Source organism: Mastomys coucha, unplaced genomic scaffold (genome assembly GCF_008632895.1).
Source record: "Mastomys coucha isolate ucsf_1 unplaced genomic scaffold, UCSF_Mcou_1 pScaffold14, whole genome shotgun sequence".
Taxonomy (NCBI): domain Eukaryota; kingdom Metazoa; phylum Chordata; class Mammalia; order Rodentia; family Muridae; genus Mastomys; species Mastomys coucha.
In genome coordinates this window covers 112,344,881-112,364,218 of record NW_022196896.1, presented here as the reverse complement: position 1 = coordinate 112,364,218, position 19,338 = coordinate 112,344,881, and the positions used below count along the sequence as shown (strand labels likewise).

Here is a 19,338-nt window from a genome sequence, read left to right as displayed (position 1 = left end):
AAAAAGAAAGCACACATACACATGGAAGCTGAATAATGCTCTACTCAATGATAACTTGGTGAGGGAAGAAATTAAAGACTTTTTAGAATTTAATGAAAATGAAGAAATATCATACCAAACCTTATAGGACACAATCAACCCAGTGGTAAGAGGAAAACTCATAGCTCTAAGTGCCTCCAAAAAGAAACTGAAGAGAGCTTACACTTGACAGCACACCTGAAGGCCCTAGAACAAAAAGAACCAAATACACTCAAGAGGAGTAGACAGCAGGAAATAATCAAACTCAGGACTGAAATCAACCAAGTAGAAACAAAAAGAACTATACAAAGAATCAACAGAACCAGAAGCTGGTTCTTTGAGAAAATCAACAACATAGATAAACTCTTATCCAGACTAACCAGAGGGCACAGAGACAGTATCTAAATTAATAAAATCAGAAATGAAAAGGGAGATATAACAATGAAATATATTTTAAAATAATTATTCTGTTTGTTGAATATTAACAGCTCAAAGTATTAAAATCATGTTCTACAAACATCATGGAAATATTATAATTTTCTCACTGTGTTTGAAATTAGAATTTCCTTAATGTTTAACTTCAAAGAGTTCTTGCTATTTGAAATTTTTAAAATATACTTACTGATAAAATAATTTCTCTCTAGAAACACTGATAATCTTTTTTAAGTAAACTGATTTTAGACAATGTACACAGATATATAATGTGTTTTAAATACTCTCTCACTATGTCAGGTGGTATCATAAGGGCTTTTGAATATATTTCTCAATGATTCATTTTTAATATTTTATGTTCTTTTACTCTGCTTAATTCCCAAAGAATATTTTGTATTATTTGAAACAATTTAGTATTCAACATTAGATATGGGATCTTCAGTTATGGATAGTATTAAATATTCATTAATGATATTTTTAGGGTATGGAAGGATATGATTATAAAAGTTGAACAAAATTTTTATGTATTATTTGATTCTCAAAATACTCAACATTATTAATATGTTTGATATATAAAATGGCTTTAAATAATAAAAAATTTTAAAAAACTATAGGTCTGGACAATCCTCCCCATTGGAAGAGACAAGATATAAAAAGGCTAAGGTATTGGCAGTGGGATTAAGTCTGGTGAGTCACTTGGCTTGGATCAGGCCTTGCCTACTGAACAACTGCACCAGTGTCTCACTTGGCCTTCTATGCATGTATCTCCTCTGAAAACTCCACAGGGAAGGCTGTGGCCCTGGGATAACAGTGAGGGAGGGCCTCAAGATATCATAGGTCCTGGTCATGATCTCTCAACCCAACATTACTGCATATCCATCCTATCTATACAAACCCGAGGCAAAAATTCCCACTGTACCCTTTGTTAAAGAAACGTCTAGACAAGTTTTTACCTTTTTAAAATCAGATTTTTAAAGATTGGTGCAAAGTTTTAGGTAATAAAAAAATTACTAGGTGTTTACTATTTATTTTAATTTCTGAAGCAAATACAACAGTCTTCTAATCGTACTCAGTATCATTATGTACAGTGGAGATCTAGAAAAAGAAGAAATTCAAATCTAAGAAAGAAAAATGGTTGACAGACAATGGAGAAGAGGACTGGGGCTTCACCAACTCAACAAATCACATGAGAATAATCACAGGGGTCTGCTTTCATCAGCCAAGCAGGAGGAAAGAAAACTCAGGGGAATACAGGCACGGAGAGTCCTGGTGACTTGGTCCAGCCTATAAGGAGTAGTAATAAACCAACTCAAATCTCAGGAGAGATTAAGGATTCCTCAAGGAGTCTCCTCTTGGGAAAAACAGAAGCTGCCTGCTGGGAGATAGAAGCAAAGGTGTCATTAACTTCACACTCCAAATCTATGTTCGGTCATCAGGTACTGTAGTCAGCACTAGTCAAGGAAACGGAAAAGGTCTCTAGAAGAGCCTGCTGAGGTAGAGGATAGGAATGTACTTCACATGAGCTCCTCATTCTGAGGCCAAAGCTGCTCCTACCATTCCTGGTGATGAAAGATACAAAGCTATTATCACTCGGCAAAGTTCCTTTGGAACTTGCTAACCAGGCAACCTTTGCCAAAACATTTTTTTTTCAAAGCTACAGATGCATTTAAAAGCAGTGAAATTTAATGAAGCTGTCCTCAGCTGCCACACAATGTCAGATCTTTTATTTTCCCCAATGCTAAGGATCAAATCCAGGGACTTGTGCATCCTGGGCAAGTGATTCTATAACTTAGTTACATGCTTCTATAACTTAGCTACACTCCCAGCCATTCTGACAGATTTCCATGCTGACAAAAAGCCATGCCTGTGGAGCAGTAAAAGATCAGTTTCAAGAAGCCATGGAACTGGATCTTCAAATGGAGACAGGTCTTTAGCCCATCTTCTCTCTCATTTATTCATACATGTATATATGCATATATTCATGTAGAGGGTCTGAGATATATAGGGGCCATTTGACTAATTCAATGAGTCCTTGCTACAAACAACTGGACTGGGGCTATGTCCTCACCAGACAAGATAACTTAAGTTTCCCAAAAGGAAGAAACATGAGCATACACATGCAATATATATATAGCATTTGTTTTATGTAAAGAAATCAGATTTTTAAAATAATACTTTGGAACACAAGCATGAACTAAGACTAATAATATACTTGTAAGTACAAAGCAAAGAATCTTCCTAGAAGTATTAGGGAAAGTTTATGATGTTCTTAAGGTTATGGTTTATTTCAATAACAACTTTCAAATTCTTAAACAATACGAAAAGTACTAACATCTTAACTATAACCAGATTTTATATTATCCTAAGCAAGAAAAGCTGGTTGGAATACTCTTTAAAAATGCTCTGATTTATTAAAAGAGCAAATTGTGATTTTCCTAAATATCAAGAGAACAAGAAATGAAAACCAGCCATATGGCTTCACAAACTGTTTCAGAGGCAGCTGGAGAGAGGGAGGGACCTGCGCCTGACACTGAGGAAGGATTAAAGCCGCTCCCTCAGTCAAGGCTACTAAGAAAGCAATGGAAGAAATGCTGAAAATAGCAGTGGGATAGGAACATGTGAAGAGAACAAGGAAAAATGCAAGCATGTCCACCATGGACTTGTGAAGCACTCCATGAGTTTCCTGTGATAGAGATGAGAATTACAGCAGATGACACATCCAGCACAGGTCTGGCTCCAGAACTTCTCAAAGGACAAAGGGAACTTTTCAAAGGACAAAGAGCAAAATCATCAACAACCTAGGTCATCAGTTCTGCAACTGCTTCCATCTGTCATTTCCTTGCATTTGGGGTGATGCTTCATCCCTTCAGCTTGGTGCCAAAGGGAAAGAGGATACTAAGATCTTCTGGGTCACCAGAAGGGGTTTCTTCTATGTAGCTTTGGCCAAACAAGCAATTTATTCTAAAGTGTTCCTTTCTTGATTTTGTTCTGTAAGTACCTTTCTTCTTAGTGATCTTGTTAACAACAACAAAAAATGTGGCTATTTAAGGTCTTGGTTATATCCCTCTCTTCTCATCAAGTCTAGTGTGGATGTTGTTGTACACAACGTGTATGCACTCTTAAGAAGAAAGACAATATTCAACTGTTCATAAAGGAGAAAAGGAGGGACCCAAGAAGAAAGAAATGTCAAGGAATTTTGTCCAAATGAAGATCCAACTGCCTGATCCCTGAAGAATGAAACCACCAGTTTACCTAGGCACACCTCAAAACAAGAGTAACCTGGGTGCCCTCAGGTCACTGTGCCTGGGAAAAGAAGGCAGACAAGAGTAACAGCATGAACACTAGCCTGCTCATTCACAGTATATTTCAAGGCTGGGGAGTTACTCTGAATGAGTAATCCTCGCCACCTAAAGGACACATGCTTTCAGAGCCTACTCGCGATGGAGAAAACAATGCTTTGGCAATCCTTCCTGAAATCAGCCCAGTCTTCAGGATGTACCGAGCTGTGCTTGCCAGACCTTACCATAGGCTGTCTGCTCAATATCCTCCTTTGGTAATCTTTTGGCATTCCTTCGAGTGTTTCATGGTGACTGGGCCAGAATGTCCTGATAACAATGCTCATTGTCTAATGGGCCTCCAGGGTCCATGCTGCCAGGCCCAGGTCTGCTCCATCTTTGGCTGGAAACATGCCTTCCCTGTTGAGAACCCTTGGAAACCTAGATACTTGAACACTCAACTTGCTTGCACTTAAGCATTCTAGAATATGGCCGGGTAGAGCTTTTGGGTATAACTCTTCATTCACAGGTTTGCAATTTCACATTTTCTATAATCATCAAACCCATGGCTTACATGCCATTCAGAAAAATAAGACTGGCTTTGTTTTTAAGGCTTGAGGTCAAAATACTTCCTGAAGATAATTTATTTTCAAAACTTAAAATGACCTATGCCTATCACAAATAACAAATACATTTTAAATTTATATGCTGAACTAAAGCAAAACAGAGTAAAATAAAGGTTTTTTTAAAAAAAATAAGGATTTTGAGACTTGCTTAATTCTGGCTGGAGGTATAGTTCAATAGCTCAAGTAAAAAGGAAGGGAAGCATAGAGGGAGGAATGGAAGAAAGGGAAGAAAAAGGAAGGGAGGACAATTCTGCTCTTATCAACCACAGGGTAGAATGGAACATACTGCAGCCAGCTACCAATTGTAACTCAAAGCCTATCACAAACTCTGATAGTAACTTTGACCAACCATGGAAGTGCCAACCACTACCCAGACAAACCCCTGGGTGGTTCTTCCTTCCCTCTCTTATAACAGTGTACCAGATGTCCCGCTTCCTAAAAGCCTCTACAGACTCTGAAAATGTACTAAGCATTCTATGAGTTTTTTACTCTGTTGCTGAGAAAGGTTCCAACTTAAAAAAACAAGCAGAAACAAAACAAAACAAAAAATCATGTGCTGTAAGAAAATGTCAAACAGATGCCCAAGACTCACCTTTGTCAGGAGTAGAGATTGACAACTTCTTAACACCATCAACCAGCCCACTGGTGTTGCCATGTCTATCTTCTGAGTCGCTGTCATCAAACTGAGCCTCTATAATGACATCAGGACCACTCCATCCTTTCGGGGACTGCTGCAGGGGGTGATGTCCACAGCAGTCTTCAGGGACGTCAGCTTCATATGTAGCTTCTGTTTCTTTGTCATTGCTCTCTGGTTTAACTGCCTGAATAAAAGAGAAGAAAAACTCTTCTAAGACACTAAAGGCAGCTGACAATACTAGATATTCATAACATATGACTGGAAAAAATACACTTTTATTCTCCTGATAAGCAAGCCAGCAATGCCAGGCTAGTACTCGAGTCTTCAAGATGCCATCTTCTCAGGGCTCTGATCTACATTTTCATCCCCTCTACCAAAAGCCTTGAATACTAGAAAGTTCCATGCTGCTTCATGAAATCTTATCATATGGAAGCAAGCAGCATGTTAGGGATGGATAAAAGAATTCACCCAGGTCTGTAACAGTATCCCATGGATACCCCTAATAATGACTTCTAGATAAGATGGTAACACCCCATGTTGCTTCCTTGAGACCAAATGAAGAAAAGTCAGAATAAGGAAAAATAGGCTCTGTTCCAAAGAGAGAGAGAAGGAGCTTCAAAAATTTAAAAACAGTGATAAGATACTGAGAAGCACAGAGAAAACATGAGCAATGCCCCCAAAGCAACTAGCCATGCCAAACAAAATGGAGGGGGGTAGACTAGGGGATGTCGATAAGTAGAAAAATGAAAATAGACCCATATTTGTCACCCCTCCCTCACTTGATGCCCTTGTCTTTCTGCTAGAGATGGGTTCTATAAGTACCCTCTCCCTACTGTTGGGTATTTCATCTAAGGTTTCTCCCTTTGAGTCCTGAGAGTCTCTCCCCTCCCAGGTCTTTGGTACATTCTGGAGGGTGCCTCCAATCTCCTACCTCCCAAGGTTGCCTGTTTCCATTCTTTCTGCTGGCCCTCAGGGCTTCAGTCCTTTCCCCTACCCAATACCAGATCATGTTCCCCTCTCCCCCACCCCATTCTCATTCCCTCTCAGGTCCCTGCCTCCTTCCCCCTCTGTGGTTGCTTTCTTCTCTCTCCCAAGTGGGACTGAGGTGTCCTCACTAGGGCCCTTCAGCTTGTTGACTTTTTTGAGTTGTGTGGACTGTATCTTGGGTATTCTGTACTATTTTTTGGGGGGGGGGCAATATCCACTTATTAGTAAGTACATACCATGCATGTGCTTTTGGGTCTGAGTTACCTCACTCAGGAGAATTGAGGACGCAGAAATAAAACCACACACTTACAGACACTTGATCTTTGACAAAGAAACCAAACATATACAATGGAAAAAAGAAAGCATCTTCAACAAATGGTGGTAGTCAAACTGGCTGTCAATAAGTAGAAAAACGAAAATAGACCCATATTTGTCACCTTGCTCAAAGCTCAAGGCCAAGTGGATGAAGGACCTCAACAAAAAACCAGATACACTGAATCTAATAGAAAAGAGAAAGTAGGAAAGAGCCTTGAACTCAGTGGCATGGGAGAAATTTTCTAAACAGAATTCCAATGGTGTATGCTCTAAGATCAAGAATTGATAAATGGGACCTCATGAAACTGGAAAGCTTCTGTAAGGCAAAAGACATAGCCATTAAGACAGATCGGCAATCTACAGATTGGGAAAAAAATCTTCACCAACCCCACATCTGATAGAGAGCTAATAACCAAAACATATAAAGAACTCAAGAAGCTAACCACCAAAAAAACCAAACAATCCAATCAAAAAATGGGGTACAGAACTAAACCGAGAATTCACAACAGAGGAATCTCGAATGGCTGAGAAATATCTAAAAGAAATGTTCAAAGTCCTTAGTGATCAGAGAAATGCAAATCAAAATAACCCTGAGATTCTACCTTACAACCAATCACAATGGCTAAGACCAAAACCTCAGGCAACAGCACATGTTGGTGAGGATGTGGAGAAAGAGGAACACTCCTCCACTGCTGGTGGGACTGCAAACTGGTACAACCACTCTGGAAATCAATCTGGAGCTTCCTCAGAAAATTGGAAATAGATCTAACCGAAGACCCAGCAATACCACTCTTAGGAGTATACCCAAAAGATACCCCACCAAACTGGAAACAACCCAGATGCCCCATGACAGAAGAATGAATACAGAAGATGTGGTTCATTTACACAATGGAATACTACTCAGCTATTAAGAATGAGGACATCCTGAATTTTATGGGCAATTTCAAAAGTTTGCTGGTGAAAACAATCAGTGAGCTCAAAGATAAATACAGATAAACTCAATCCAGGACTGGAAATGGGAGTCAGCAACCTTGAGGGAAAAATTAGCAAAATGGATGAGATCATCAGCAATATGGATGAAAAGGTCAACATGAAAGAAAACATCAGCAAAGGAACTGAGATTCTAGAAACAGACAACAACAAAAGCAAACAGAAATGTTGGAAATTAACAGCTTAATGAATCAATTAAAAGCATACTAGAAACCTTCACCCACAAACTCAGCCTAGCAGGAAAGAAGATAGTGGAAACAAAGAGCAAAGCTGATGACATTTGACATTCAAATACCAATAAAGAAAAAGCAAATGTGGCTACAACACCTAAGAACTACGGGATATAATCCAAAGACAGAACCTAAGAACACACAGGAAAGCAGGAGGAACATAGATAAAGCCAAGTGCTAGCCCAAGAACATAAGATGTTGTGGAAAAGACAAAATAAGATGTAAGAGTTTATTAAAATGTTCTCATAAAGATATAAGACCTTGGGGATGGAGAGACGTGGCAGTTTAGAGCATGTGTTGCTCTCATGGAGGACCAGAGATTGGTTCCCAGGACCCACATGAGGCTATAATCCCATTCTAGGGGATTTCATGCCCTTTATAACCTCTAGAGGTATCTATCTTCATCCAACAGGTACACAGACAAACATGCATACACACAAACATGCACACACACACTCTCTCTCTCACACACACACACACACACACACACCACCCCAAGCAAATAAATAAATATTTTTACATTATATAAAGCCTTAATTCTTTATGTTGGGCCCAAAATCAAACTGGTTAAGATGCTAAAGCGTATGAGAATGGGCCAGGTTACTAGTAGTACTGCATTGTTTAGAAAAGAGTGCTGAGCAAGTTCTCATTGTGTTTATATTTGTGAAAGGCCTACTGAGTTCAACCAGATTTCAAAATATACATCTACTTCCAGCAAAGCAGATTAATAATCTAAGTAAATCACATGAAGAGTGTACTTAATGAAAGATTCATCATACACAGGGCAGAAAAGTTAATAAATTCTTCCCATAATACTCCAATACTACAGTTTTTGATTGCTATAACGATCCCTAGATGAGTAATGTTATAATGTTCACTTAGGAAATCAGAGTGAAATATTAAAAAAATTAGTCATAATAACTGTAAGAACATTTACCTAAATTTTGAAAAAAAATGGCTTTATGAAATTATAACAGAAAACTCATATCTAATGGTTAGTTTTTCTGAGCAAAATCAAGCCTTTTAACAATTATTTTAAAAATAAAAATAAACTTGGAATGGCAGAACATGCCTATATACACCAAGTATTCAGGAGACTGAGGCATGGGGATTAAATTTGAGTCCTCTAGAAAATGAATTTTAAGCCAGTCTGTACTAACTTATCAATAGGACAGTAACCTAAAAACAAGATTTTCCCATATTCTTTTCTGCAAGAGCACATGTAAATAAAGATGCATTACACTGACATTCAATTAAAGAAAACACCTCTTCTCTCTCTCTCTCTCTCTTTCTTTCTTTCTCTCTCTCTCTTTCTCTCTCTCTCTCTCTCTGTTGCCTTACACATAAATCCTATATGCCTATAATATAAATAAATCCTGTAAGTCCACACATAAATACATACCTGGCCTAAAGTAGGTCATTAATAAAATTGAGTGTGGTGGCACATACCTGTAATTCCAGTACCTGAAAGGCTGAGGCAGAAGAATCAGGAGTTTAAGGCTGGTCTGTGTTACATAAGACTCTAGAACAGTGATTACCAACCTGTAGGTTGGGGCCCCTTTGACAAACATCTATCTCCAAAAATATTTATATTACAATTAGTAACAGTAGCAGAATTGCAGTTATGAAGTAGCAACAAAAATAAGCAAAATTACAGTTATGAAGTAGCAACAAATATAATGTTATAGTTGGGAGTCAGCACACCATAAGGAAGTATATTAAAGGGTGACAGCATTGGAAAGGCTCATAACCTCTACTCTAGAGGGAAAGGAGAGAGAAAGTAAGAGAAAGAGAGGAGGGGAGGGGAGGAGAGAACTGGAAGAGAGAAAGACCAATGAGGGAGGGGCAAAGAGGAAGAGAGCAGGGAAGAGGGAAGGAGAGGAGGAGGTGAGAAGGAAAAAGAAGAGGAAGGGGAATAAGCTACAGAAGAAGAGAACTGACAGCAAACCCATTCAACTGGCTTAAATAAACCTAAAACTTCAATAATATTTAGGAGCATCTGCCCACAATCAACCCCAAACAACGAGCTTCTCAATAAGTTTGTCAGAGCATCCCAGACAAGCAGGTGAATCATATGTACAGCCTAAGTCCCAGGCAGGGGTAACTACAACCAGACATTGTTCTATTGTTCTATCACAGAGGAATCACAACTGGAGGACAACAAACTACTACAGAGATCACACTCAAACAATCCTCCCCATCCTCCCTGGTTACCTCTTCCGGTCCCTCTTCCACAAACCTCTTATTTTGTTTTCTTGGGGGGTTGAGGAGGGTATTTGAGGATTATTTCATTACTTGTTTTTGAGATGGACATAGGGAACCATAGGTACATGCCACCTTACCCAGCTTTCTAAGAAGACAGTAGGCAAAGAGCTTATGCCTTTAGTTTCTATTGTATGTTGATTTCTGCCATTACTGTTTTCAAAAATGAGTTGATTCCCACAGACAGTATACTGAGAAAATATTACATACAGAACCAGAACTCTGATTTAACACAAAATAAAGACTGACCTATCTCACATCTTTCTCTGAATGTAAGCATATAAAAGGGTTCTGAAATCAGCATGATTCTGCCCAACTACTTATTAAGAACTATACTTTGCTAGCACAATAGTGTCACAAATGTTATGGGAGTGACCAATCAGCTTTTGGTTAGATTTAAAGCCCACTCCATGAAACAGAACCCATAGCCCTGTCAATGAGACCAGGAATCTAGACAGGACATGGTCCCTAGAGGAAAATCTACTACTATTCTTCTGCTAAATTAACATAATAATATGATGATGACATTTTGTTTTGTTTTGTTTTGTTTTTGTTTTTGTTTTTCAAGACAGGGTTTCTCTGTGTAGCCCTGGCTGTCCTGGAACTCACTCTGTAGACCAGGCTGGCCTCGAACTCAGAAATCCACCTGCCTCTGCCTCTTAAGTACTGGGAGATTAAAGGCATGCGTCACCACTGCCCGGCAATATGATGACTTCTAATGATGTACTGCTATACTCAGAGAACTCACTGAACCCATATCAGAGAAGCTTCTTCTAGTGGTAGACAGTAATTAACATCTATCTATCTATCTATCTATCTATCTATCTATCTATCTATCTATGCTATGGATATATAGAAACCCACAATGTAAAATGTGCAGAGAGTGAAAGACTTCAGAGGATCCTATCTAAATGGGATGTCTTTATCAATACTCCTCTCCTCAAGGCTCAGGGCTCTATGCAAGAGTTGGAAATAATCTAAGAGCTAGAGGTGATAGACAACTTCAAGGAAATAGCATTTCCAGACACAAGGCTGTTGCACATGAGACCTCACAGAGACTGTGACAGCATGCACAAGACCTGCATTAAGTTCAAGCCAGACAAATTCTCAGTAAGACAGGGGCAAGTGGAGAAAAAGTCCCACCCCTGGCCAAGGAGATATCTACAATTTAAAGTTCCTAGAAGGGGGAAAAGTTTTAATCAATGGAGTGACAATGAGTATGTTTATCAACTATACTCTAGTAAAGGTCTCATGATCAGAAGTAGTTGAACAACATAAATTGGACTACCAATTTGTCTGGGGGTAGGGCTTTTATTGTGTTTTGGTTTAGTTTTAAGGACTGTGTGTGTGTGTGTGTGTGTGTGTGTGTGTATGTGTGTATGTGTGCTTTTAAGAAGAAAATACATAAAGTACAGTGAGTAGGGAGAGGGAGTAGGATACAGGAGTTGAGAGAAGAAAGAATATGACCAAAATACATAATGTGAAAAAAATTTAATTTTAAACTTTAAAATATTGTGTTTTGGCTCACGTGTACAAAGATTAAGAAATCACTTGATCTGGAAAGAAGAGATTCATTGAAATAACCAGAATACAATAAAATTAGCTATATGGTACATTTTTCATTTATTTATAGTTCTGAGAATTGACCCTAGACACATACTACGCAAGCACTCTACAACTTTAGCCCAATCCTGCTATATTGCAAAACTAACCCAATTAAACACTGTTTTATATCACTATACTCAAGAATGAAACTCAAGAGTGAATATGTGAGGCTAGAGAGATAGCTTAGTCAGTTACATGCCTGTGACAGAAATACAAGTACCTGTATTTAAATACTCAAAACTCGTAAAAAGCTAGATAAAGTGGCACATAGTTGCAACTCCAGGACTGACAGTGGAAAAAAAAAGGGAGAAAGAGAACCAGAAGATCCCTGAAGCACAATGGCCAGCCAGTCTAGCTGCAGCAATGAGATTCGGGCTCAGACATGAAAAGTAGCCATGGAAAAGAATCTGACATCAACCTAAAGCCTCCACTACACACACACACACACACACACACACACACACACACACACACAGAGAGAGAGAGAGAGAGAGAGAGAGAAAGAGAGAGAGAGAGAAACACACAGAGAAACACACAGAGAGAAACAGAGAGAGAGAAACACAGAGAGAAACACACAGAGAGAAACAGAGAGAGAGAAACAGAAAAACAAAGAGAGAGAGAAAGAGGGAGAGAGAGAGCAAGACTGAGAGAGAATATATTACTATTTTAGGTATTGCATTCACTTTTGCACTGCAGAAGCAAAAACAATGCTATAATAGGATTTCATGAATAAACCAAGTCACTTAAAATTGGGCAACTAAAATATAAATATGTATTTTAAAGTTTCTTTATTCTAGTTTGTTAATCTAAGACACATATGAATGAAACAAGGGACAGTGAGATGACTCGGAGTAAGTCTTAAGTCCCATGTGGAAGGACAGAACTGGCTCTCCAAAACTGTTCTCTCACCTACACATACACATTGTAGCATGAATAAGCGCACACTTAAACACACATACTTGCACACACACAACAACAATCAACTAAAAAAGAAAGAATAAAACAAAAGGCATGGTGGAGGACAGATCAGCATGAGCTCTCAAGACATAAGACCTGTGCACTTTTGAACCCTTCCATATTACACTGTGGTTAGAGTCAAAATGCAGGACTCCTTGGAGCCATGGCTAATTTAGGTCTGGACTAGGACACAGACAAGATAAATCTTGAACATCTTGTCTTACTGTAACAACAAAGAATATGAGCATCTTGTCTAAATGACTCAAGAATGATCATGAAAGTGTTCTCTGGGGAGCCTTGGTCAACTGTAAGCATTTAAACCTAGCTTTCCTATACAACCTCCATATCAGAGTATCCAAATAGCTGATGAAGTAAATTTCTTCAGTGAAGAACTGCTCCAGTTAAATTCAGAAGAAATAAAAGAATTACTTTTTGGTTACTTCCACTTGGATTTGGGGGATGATCATTATTGATTCCTAAAATCAAAAAGTCATAATATGGTTGGGAAAGAGTTTTAAAGTAGAAAGGCCCAACTAGCAATATCTATCTAGATCTACCAAATGCTACAAAGAAAAGGACGACAAACTCTTCACCACTCCTTATAAGACTAAGTGTATGTCATCAGTTACAAAGTATTTCTCCAAACTGAATGTGAATCATACCAGATAAAGGAAGCAGAAGGAATAATGTTTTAAAGAACAGCACCATGTTGTTACACATATACATGTACACACACATATGTGTACAAATACAAAACACACATGTAAAAAATGAGGTAGATAGCAATCAAAGAACATATCCACATTAAACTTCACATGCATGTACACAGGCATGCTGGCTACTCACACACATGCACAATACATACATGCAGAAATGCAAACATACATATACCACACACACAAAAGATTAAATTCCCCTTTATCTTCAGATATAAAGGAAATTTAAGGAAAAAAAGTGCTTACATCTAGAATTTATAAAGACCTCATACATATCCATGAAAGGCAGAAAATTTACTAGAACTGCAGGGAACAGGTTAGGATTTCTTAACAATAGAGATGTCCACAAGTCAATAAATATGTAGAGTACTCAGCCCCATAAGACATCAGAGAAACACAAGTTCAACCCTCAAGGATATATCTCTATAGAACTACAGCTGGGAGAAAAAAAGCTAAAACTTCTGAAAATATCAGTGTTCACAGAGTGCACAGTAATACACTGGGAGTAGGAATGAAAACTGGTCCAGCCCATTCTTAGAACTGTGAGATAAAGAAAAAACAATTCCACTGACTCCTAAGCCCTAGTTTAGTCCACTACACTCCCTCCCCTGCCTTTGGATAAATATATGAATGAAATAAGTCCAAACTAAGAGAGATATACTTGCAAAAGAAATGAGCAAGAGAAAATACAAGTTGTCCCTTAGGAATCAAGAGCAATGGTGAGACACACAGTCAGAGTGAGGAAGTACGGAGATTCCAATGGAAAGAGCTCTGATGAACTTTGCTGAGTCTATTCTGTGAAGTCTGAACAGCAGGAAGAACAGTGCATGCTCCATGGCCAGCTGAAGCTCTGCTGCTTCCCAGGACAGCTAACTTTGAAAATTCCACTCTTTGAGTCTTGGTTGGCCATCTTTAAAATGGGGGTGAAACTATTATATGTCGCCATAAATTTGTGGGAACTGAGATAGCTCTGAAATGCCTGGAGCCAAAACTGAAATCTATAAACAGTTCAGTAAATGGAGACGTGTTTTGTCTTAAGGCTTGAAAAGTCCAAGATCTGAAGAAGCACTCAGGGGCAGCTGGAAATGGAGATCCAGAGGCTGGAGCACTGGGATCCAGACTTGTGACTACCACGGTCTGGCAGTTAGCAGCAGTGCACCAAGCTAAGTGTCAGTAGAAAACAGTGCTGTGGGAAGACTCGAATAAAGAGTCCAATAAGAGGAGAGAGTAAGTGTATGTATAATTGTGAAAATGGTTTATAGTGAACTCACATAAGGACTTTTATACACATAGCTGATCTGATCCACACAAGGGTCCTGAGTGGTACAAGAAAGAGCAATCCTCTATCTTATGAAAGAGGATAAGGTTCAGATATGTCAACCCCATAGCTACTAAGTGTCAAGGGCTGAGACATAAACTTAGGGTTAGGGTTCTAAATCCAGCCAGCATTTTTGGTTCCAGGTTCCCTACAGACATCTTCCTGAATGAAAAACAGACTTAGATGAACTTCATACACTTAGCTGCTGTTACTCACACTAACTGTAAGAAACACCTCACAGAACAAGAACCATATCTTCATTTTGTTTGTGTGCAAGTAATTAAAATCCAAACCCAGTTCTTTGCCAAATGCTCCCCTGCTAACCTCCCTCTCTAAGAAGTGTTCTCTGGCCTTCCTCTGGCCACTGCTAGCCTCTGTTGTTCCTTCAGTGCAAGCTTCCTTGAGCAGGCTACATCCCAGGCGTCTTCACATTTCATTCATCCACAGATAGCAAATTAAGACATATTCATTATTGTATCTCATAGGATCTCCCACTATATTTGCACATAAAGCATGCTCAGTAATGTATTTGTTTCCTCTCTTCTGAGGAGAGTAAAATTTGAATTAGCTGTTTAAAAGTTTATCAAAAAGCACAGGAATGAAAAACTGCCACATTAGAAGAGTCACAAAATTAAAATGCATGCTGACATGATGCGACACCATCCTGGCAATGTCCTCATGATAATAGACAACAGGTACTCTATCAAATTGAAAAAAACCAGTGTGATGCAAATACATATATAAATGAGAGAAAATAAAATTGGAAGACATTAAAAATAAATACATTCTTTTCTAAATGAAATCTAGGCCTTTGTGTTTAAATTGTAACTCCAGTTTACAATACAGTCTCAATTAAATGTAAATAGAAAATTCACTGTTCCCCAATTTGAAAACAAGTCTTAGCACAAACACTCACAAAAGCCCAGATAAAGAAGGGAAAGCCTATATCTGGTAGTGACTTACAGGGATATTTCCTTGTTTTTTTCACCATTGTATTGTACCTTTCTGTCACTCAAAAATGAGAGCAATTATCTCCACTGAGAAAGTAAATTAGATCAACTGCAAATAGCACATGAAACTCACCAGAATTAAGAAGAGGAACTGGTCACTGGTTAGGTTTTTCTTCCCTTCCTTTTAAAATTAATAGGCTGTATTTCAAAACTGAGGAGCAAACAGAAAAATTCCCTGTAACCAAAAATTCAAATGGAATCCTAAGTAAAAATACCAGGTAACATTTCCATTATGATGGCTTACTCAAACTCCACACAAAAACATTTCACAGCTCTCTTCTTATTGATACAGAAAAAAACTTTCTATGGATACAAGGGCCATCTTTTGAAAAAAACTATTTTAAATTTTATAAAAAGAGTAAGTCTATTTCATGGAAAATTCAATTTCAGAAGGAAAACAAGAGAAGTAAGAGGAGGAAGAGGAAGGGGAGGAGGAGGAGGAGGAGGAAGAGGAGGAGGAAGATATTATATCCCCTTTAAGCACAAAGTTGCTATCAATTTGACATAATAGAGCTTTTCTAAAGGACTCACACAGCACACCTTTGTCCACACATGTGCAGAAACCAGAGCCGCTGGGACAGTGTCAACTAGAGGCTCTGCGCCCAGGAGACAATCCCCTCTTGCCCTGCACCTGAGCTCTGCTTGGCTCTAATGCATGTCAGCAAGTCCAGCTAGTAGCTGCTCTTCCTTTCTTGGCTCTCTGACTGGGCTTAAGTGACAGTACTCAGTTGCCACACATGTTTTAACAAACTTTCAAATCCCTTAATGGCATATTTGGGATGTAGTATAATACACTATTCAGGAAATATCTCCGAGCCAAGAAAAGCAATTGATATTTCCACAGGGAGTTCTAGAGAAGACTTGGCAACAAGCCCCTTTCACTATAAAATAAAACTACAAACACTATCATCTTAAAGACACATTAATGGACACTCCTGAAGGCATATATGGTATAAGGTGGATCATCACAAGAACCTTTTATTTAACATAACAAACTATCTCCATTTTTCTACTTGTTCAGGCTTCAAACTGTTACCATTAATCACTTAGTTGCTCCCAGTACCCTACCCACCACCATCACCCTCTATATGCACCTCTCAATACACACACACACACACACACACACACCCATCTATCAGGTAACCATGTCAATTCCAAGTTCAATGCTGTCAATTTTAGTCTCCATTAGTTCTCCTGAACATGGTCTCCCTGTTTCAATCTACTCCCAACTGAGGGGTCAGAATAGTCTAGTAAACACAGGACACATTGCATCGACTCCCCTCCATAACCCTTGTAAGCTTTTCCACTGGAGCCAGAGACAGACCTTAACAATGCTGTAGAGGCCCTGCCTGATACATTATACCACTCCACCCCAATCATCCCTTCATCCTCACCCAGTACTCTACCTCAGCCTCTGTGCTATTCCTTGATGTACTAGGTATGCACCAAATGCCCCACGAGATCTCCATAACAAGTCCATCACTTCCTGTGGCTGTTACTGCTCAGTTATCTTCTTAAGCCAACATTATGGAGAATATCAATTCTCATCCCCCAAACACATTTCCTTACAACTTTCTGCCTTTTTAGCACTTATTTATTGAGCTTGCCACAAAGACAACCAAACACCATCCAATGCAACTGACTTTCCAAAGAACCTTTAAGTTTCCACCTACAGAAGGTGCTGTGAAAGCTGAAGTGGAATACAGTGGTCAGTGTTCCTACCCAGGTAAAGCCTGTAACCACAACAGCCAGCCCAGAAACTAGCCCCAGTGGTGCAGGAGTGGCACTAATGTCTTGGGAGTAACTAACAACTCTCTAATTGTACTTAAGCAAGCCAAAAGGAAACTCATGTATGGCTCTAGCCAAGAGTTCAAGGTTCATTGAGATCTCTGACCATAGAGAACTTACCACTGTATTTCTTTACCTCTATTTACCTTCCAGCTGTATTCTAAATACTTATGCTTACAATGACAGGTCAATGTAACTCTCACTACTCATCAGAAAAGTTCTTTTTTTGCAGCAGACAGAGGCTAATATTAAGAAACACAAAAGGGGGGCTGGAGAGATGGCTCAGCGGTTAAGAGCACTGACTGCACTTCCGAAGGTCATGAGTAGTCAAATCCCAGCAACCACATCGTGGCTCACAAACACCTGTAATGAGATCTGACGACCTCTTCTGGTGTGTCTGAAGACAGCTACAGTGTACTTAGTTGTAATACCAAATAAATCTTAAAAAAAAAAGATACACAAAAGGTCCACATGTATAGGGTAATTAACTATGGGCTGCCCAGGCTAATTGGTGTATCTACAACACAATGCCTATACCTAAGGCTCAGGGAACATCAGGAAAGAGGGACTACAAAGACTTATGGGGCTAAAAAGATAGTTCAGCAGTCCAGAGCAAATACAGCTCTTACAGAGGACTCAAATTTGGTTCCTAGCATGCGTGTGCGCACACACACACACACACACACACACACACACACACAAGTTAGGGTCACCTGAGAAGAGGAAATCATAGTTGAGAAAATAGCTCTATAAATTTGACCTGTAGAAAACCATGTGAGCCATTTTCTTGATTGATAATTTGATGTGTTGGGGACTATTCCACTGTAAGTGGTATTGTCCCTTGGCAGGCGAACCTGAGTTACATGAGCAAGACAGGGGAGACAAGTCAGTAAGCAGCACTCTTCCATGGCCTCTGCATCAATTCCTGCCTTCAGGTTCCTGTCTTAAGTTTCTGCCCTGACTTCCTGGATGATGGACTACAAGCTGTAAGATGAAATAAACCCTTTCCTCCTCAAATTGCTTTTGGTTATGGTGTTTTACCACAGTAAAAGACACCCTAAGACATGCCTATAACTCTAGCTCAGGGCATCCAAAGCCCGCTTCTGGCCTCCACAGGCGCTGCACTTACATGAACAAACTGAGATACAGATATTCCCCCCCCCATCCATTCTTTCCTCTCTCTTTAAAAACTATATTTTTAAAATTGTAAAAGACAGAAGACTGGGTCACTTTCTTCAAGATAGTACCTTCTAGACATGACAGGGACACTGCACCCACTAAACCTTAACAATATGGTTACCTGTACAAGACCTAAATAATGATCACACCAATCAACACAGCAACATGGATGGGGGAAAACTTCACAAGGCCTTACCCTGACATGAAGAATTACAGGCAATCATAGCTGATAAAGGAAGAAGGAAGAATCTTTTTTCTCCAGAGACGAACTCTTTTATAGGTTATTCAGTCCTAAGTAGACAGCTCTAAATACATTTACATATAGGCAATAGTGTGTGTGTGTGTGTGTGTGCGTGTGTGTGTGTGTGTGTGTGTGCGTGTGTTGTAACAATTATAGAAAAAAGTTTGTGAATTTGAGAAGAATGGGGGAACACAGAAGGGTCAGAAGGAGAGTCAATATAGAGATAATATAGTATATATATGTGTGTATGTGAAATTCTCAATTTTTTAAATTTTTAAAAGAATAAGAGAGTGTGTATGATGTTTTCAATTCCATGGTCTGTCAGTATGTTTGTATGTACACCATACTAGTTTGGTTAACATAGCCCTGCAGATTAATGTCAAGTCATACTTTTGATCCTTCTAGCATAGCTCTTTTTCCTAATGACTGTTTGTATATTGAGGGTGTTTTGTGCTTCTGTATGAATTTCAGAATTCTTTTACTATTCCTGCCATTGTAATGGTAAGCCATTTTCTATTGTTACCAATTTCTTTCCTTGGTATTTAAAACCTTTTCATTTTAGAGGTCTTTAACCTCTTTTGTTATGTTTACTTTTATTTAGGGTTTTTGTTTTGAAGATACTGTAGAAGTGTTTTCCTGACTTTCTTCTCAGCATATCCATTGTTAGTGCATAGAAAACTAATTAATCTCCAACACAAGAAAGGGGACTACATCCCTGGAAAAGCAAAAATGTAATCTTCCAACAAAACTAA

The 19,338-nt window shown here is 38.9% G+C and overlaps 1 protein-coding gene across 4 annotated transcripts in view; it reads right to left on the bottom strand.

Annotated features, from left to right (window-relative positions):
- The window catches only part of Dis3l2 (DIS3 like 3'-5' exoribonuclease 2), a 367,143-nt gene that overhangs the window by 224,805 nt on the left and 123,000 nt on the right, over positions 1 to 19,338 (bottom strand). For all 4 annotated transcript variants that reach the window (XM_031368272.1, XM_031368275.1, XM_031368274.1 and 1 more), the window contains one exon: positions 4,944 to 5,172. In XM_031368272.1, coding sequence (XP_031224132.1) covers positions 4,944 to 5,172 — 229 coding nt within the window. The remainder of the gene's footprint in view (positions 1 to 4,943; positions 5,173 to 19,338) is intronic.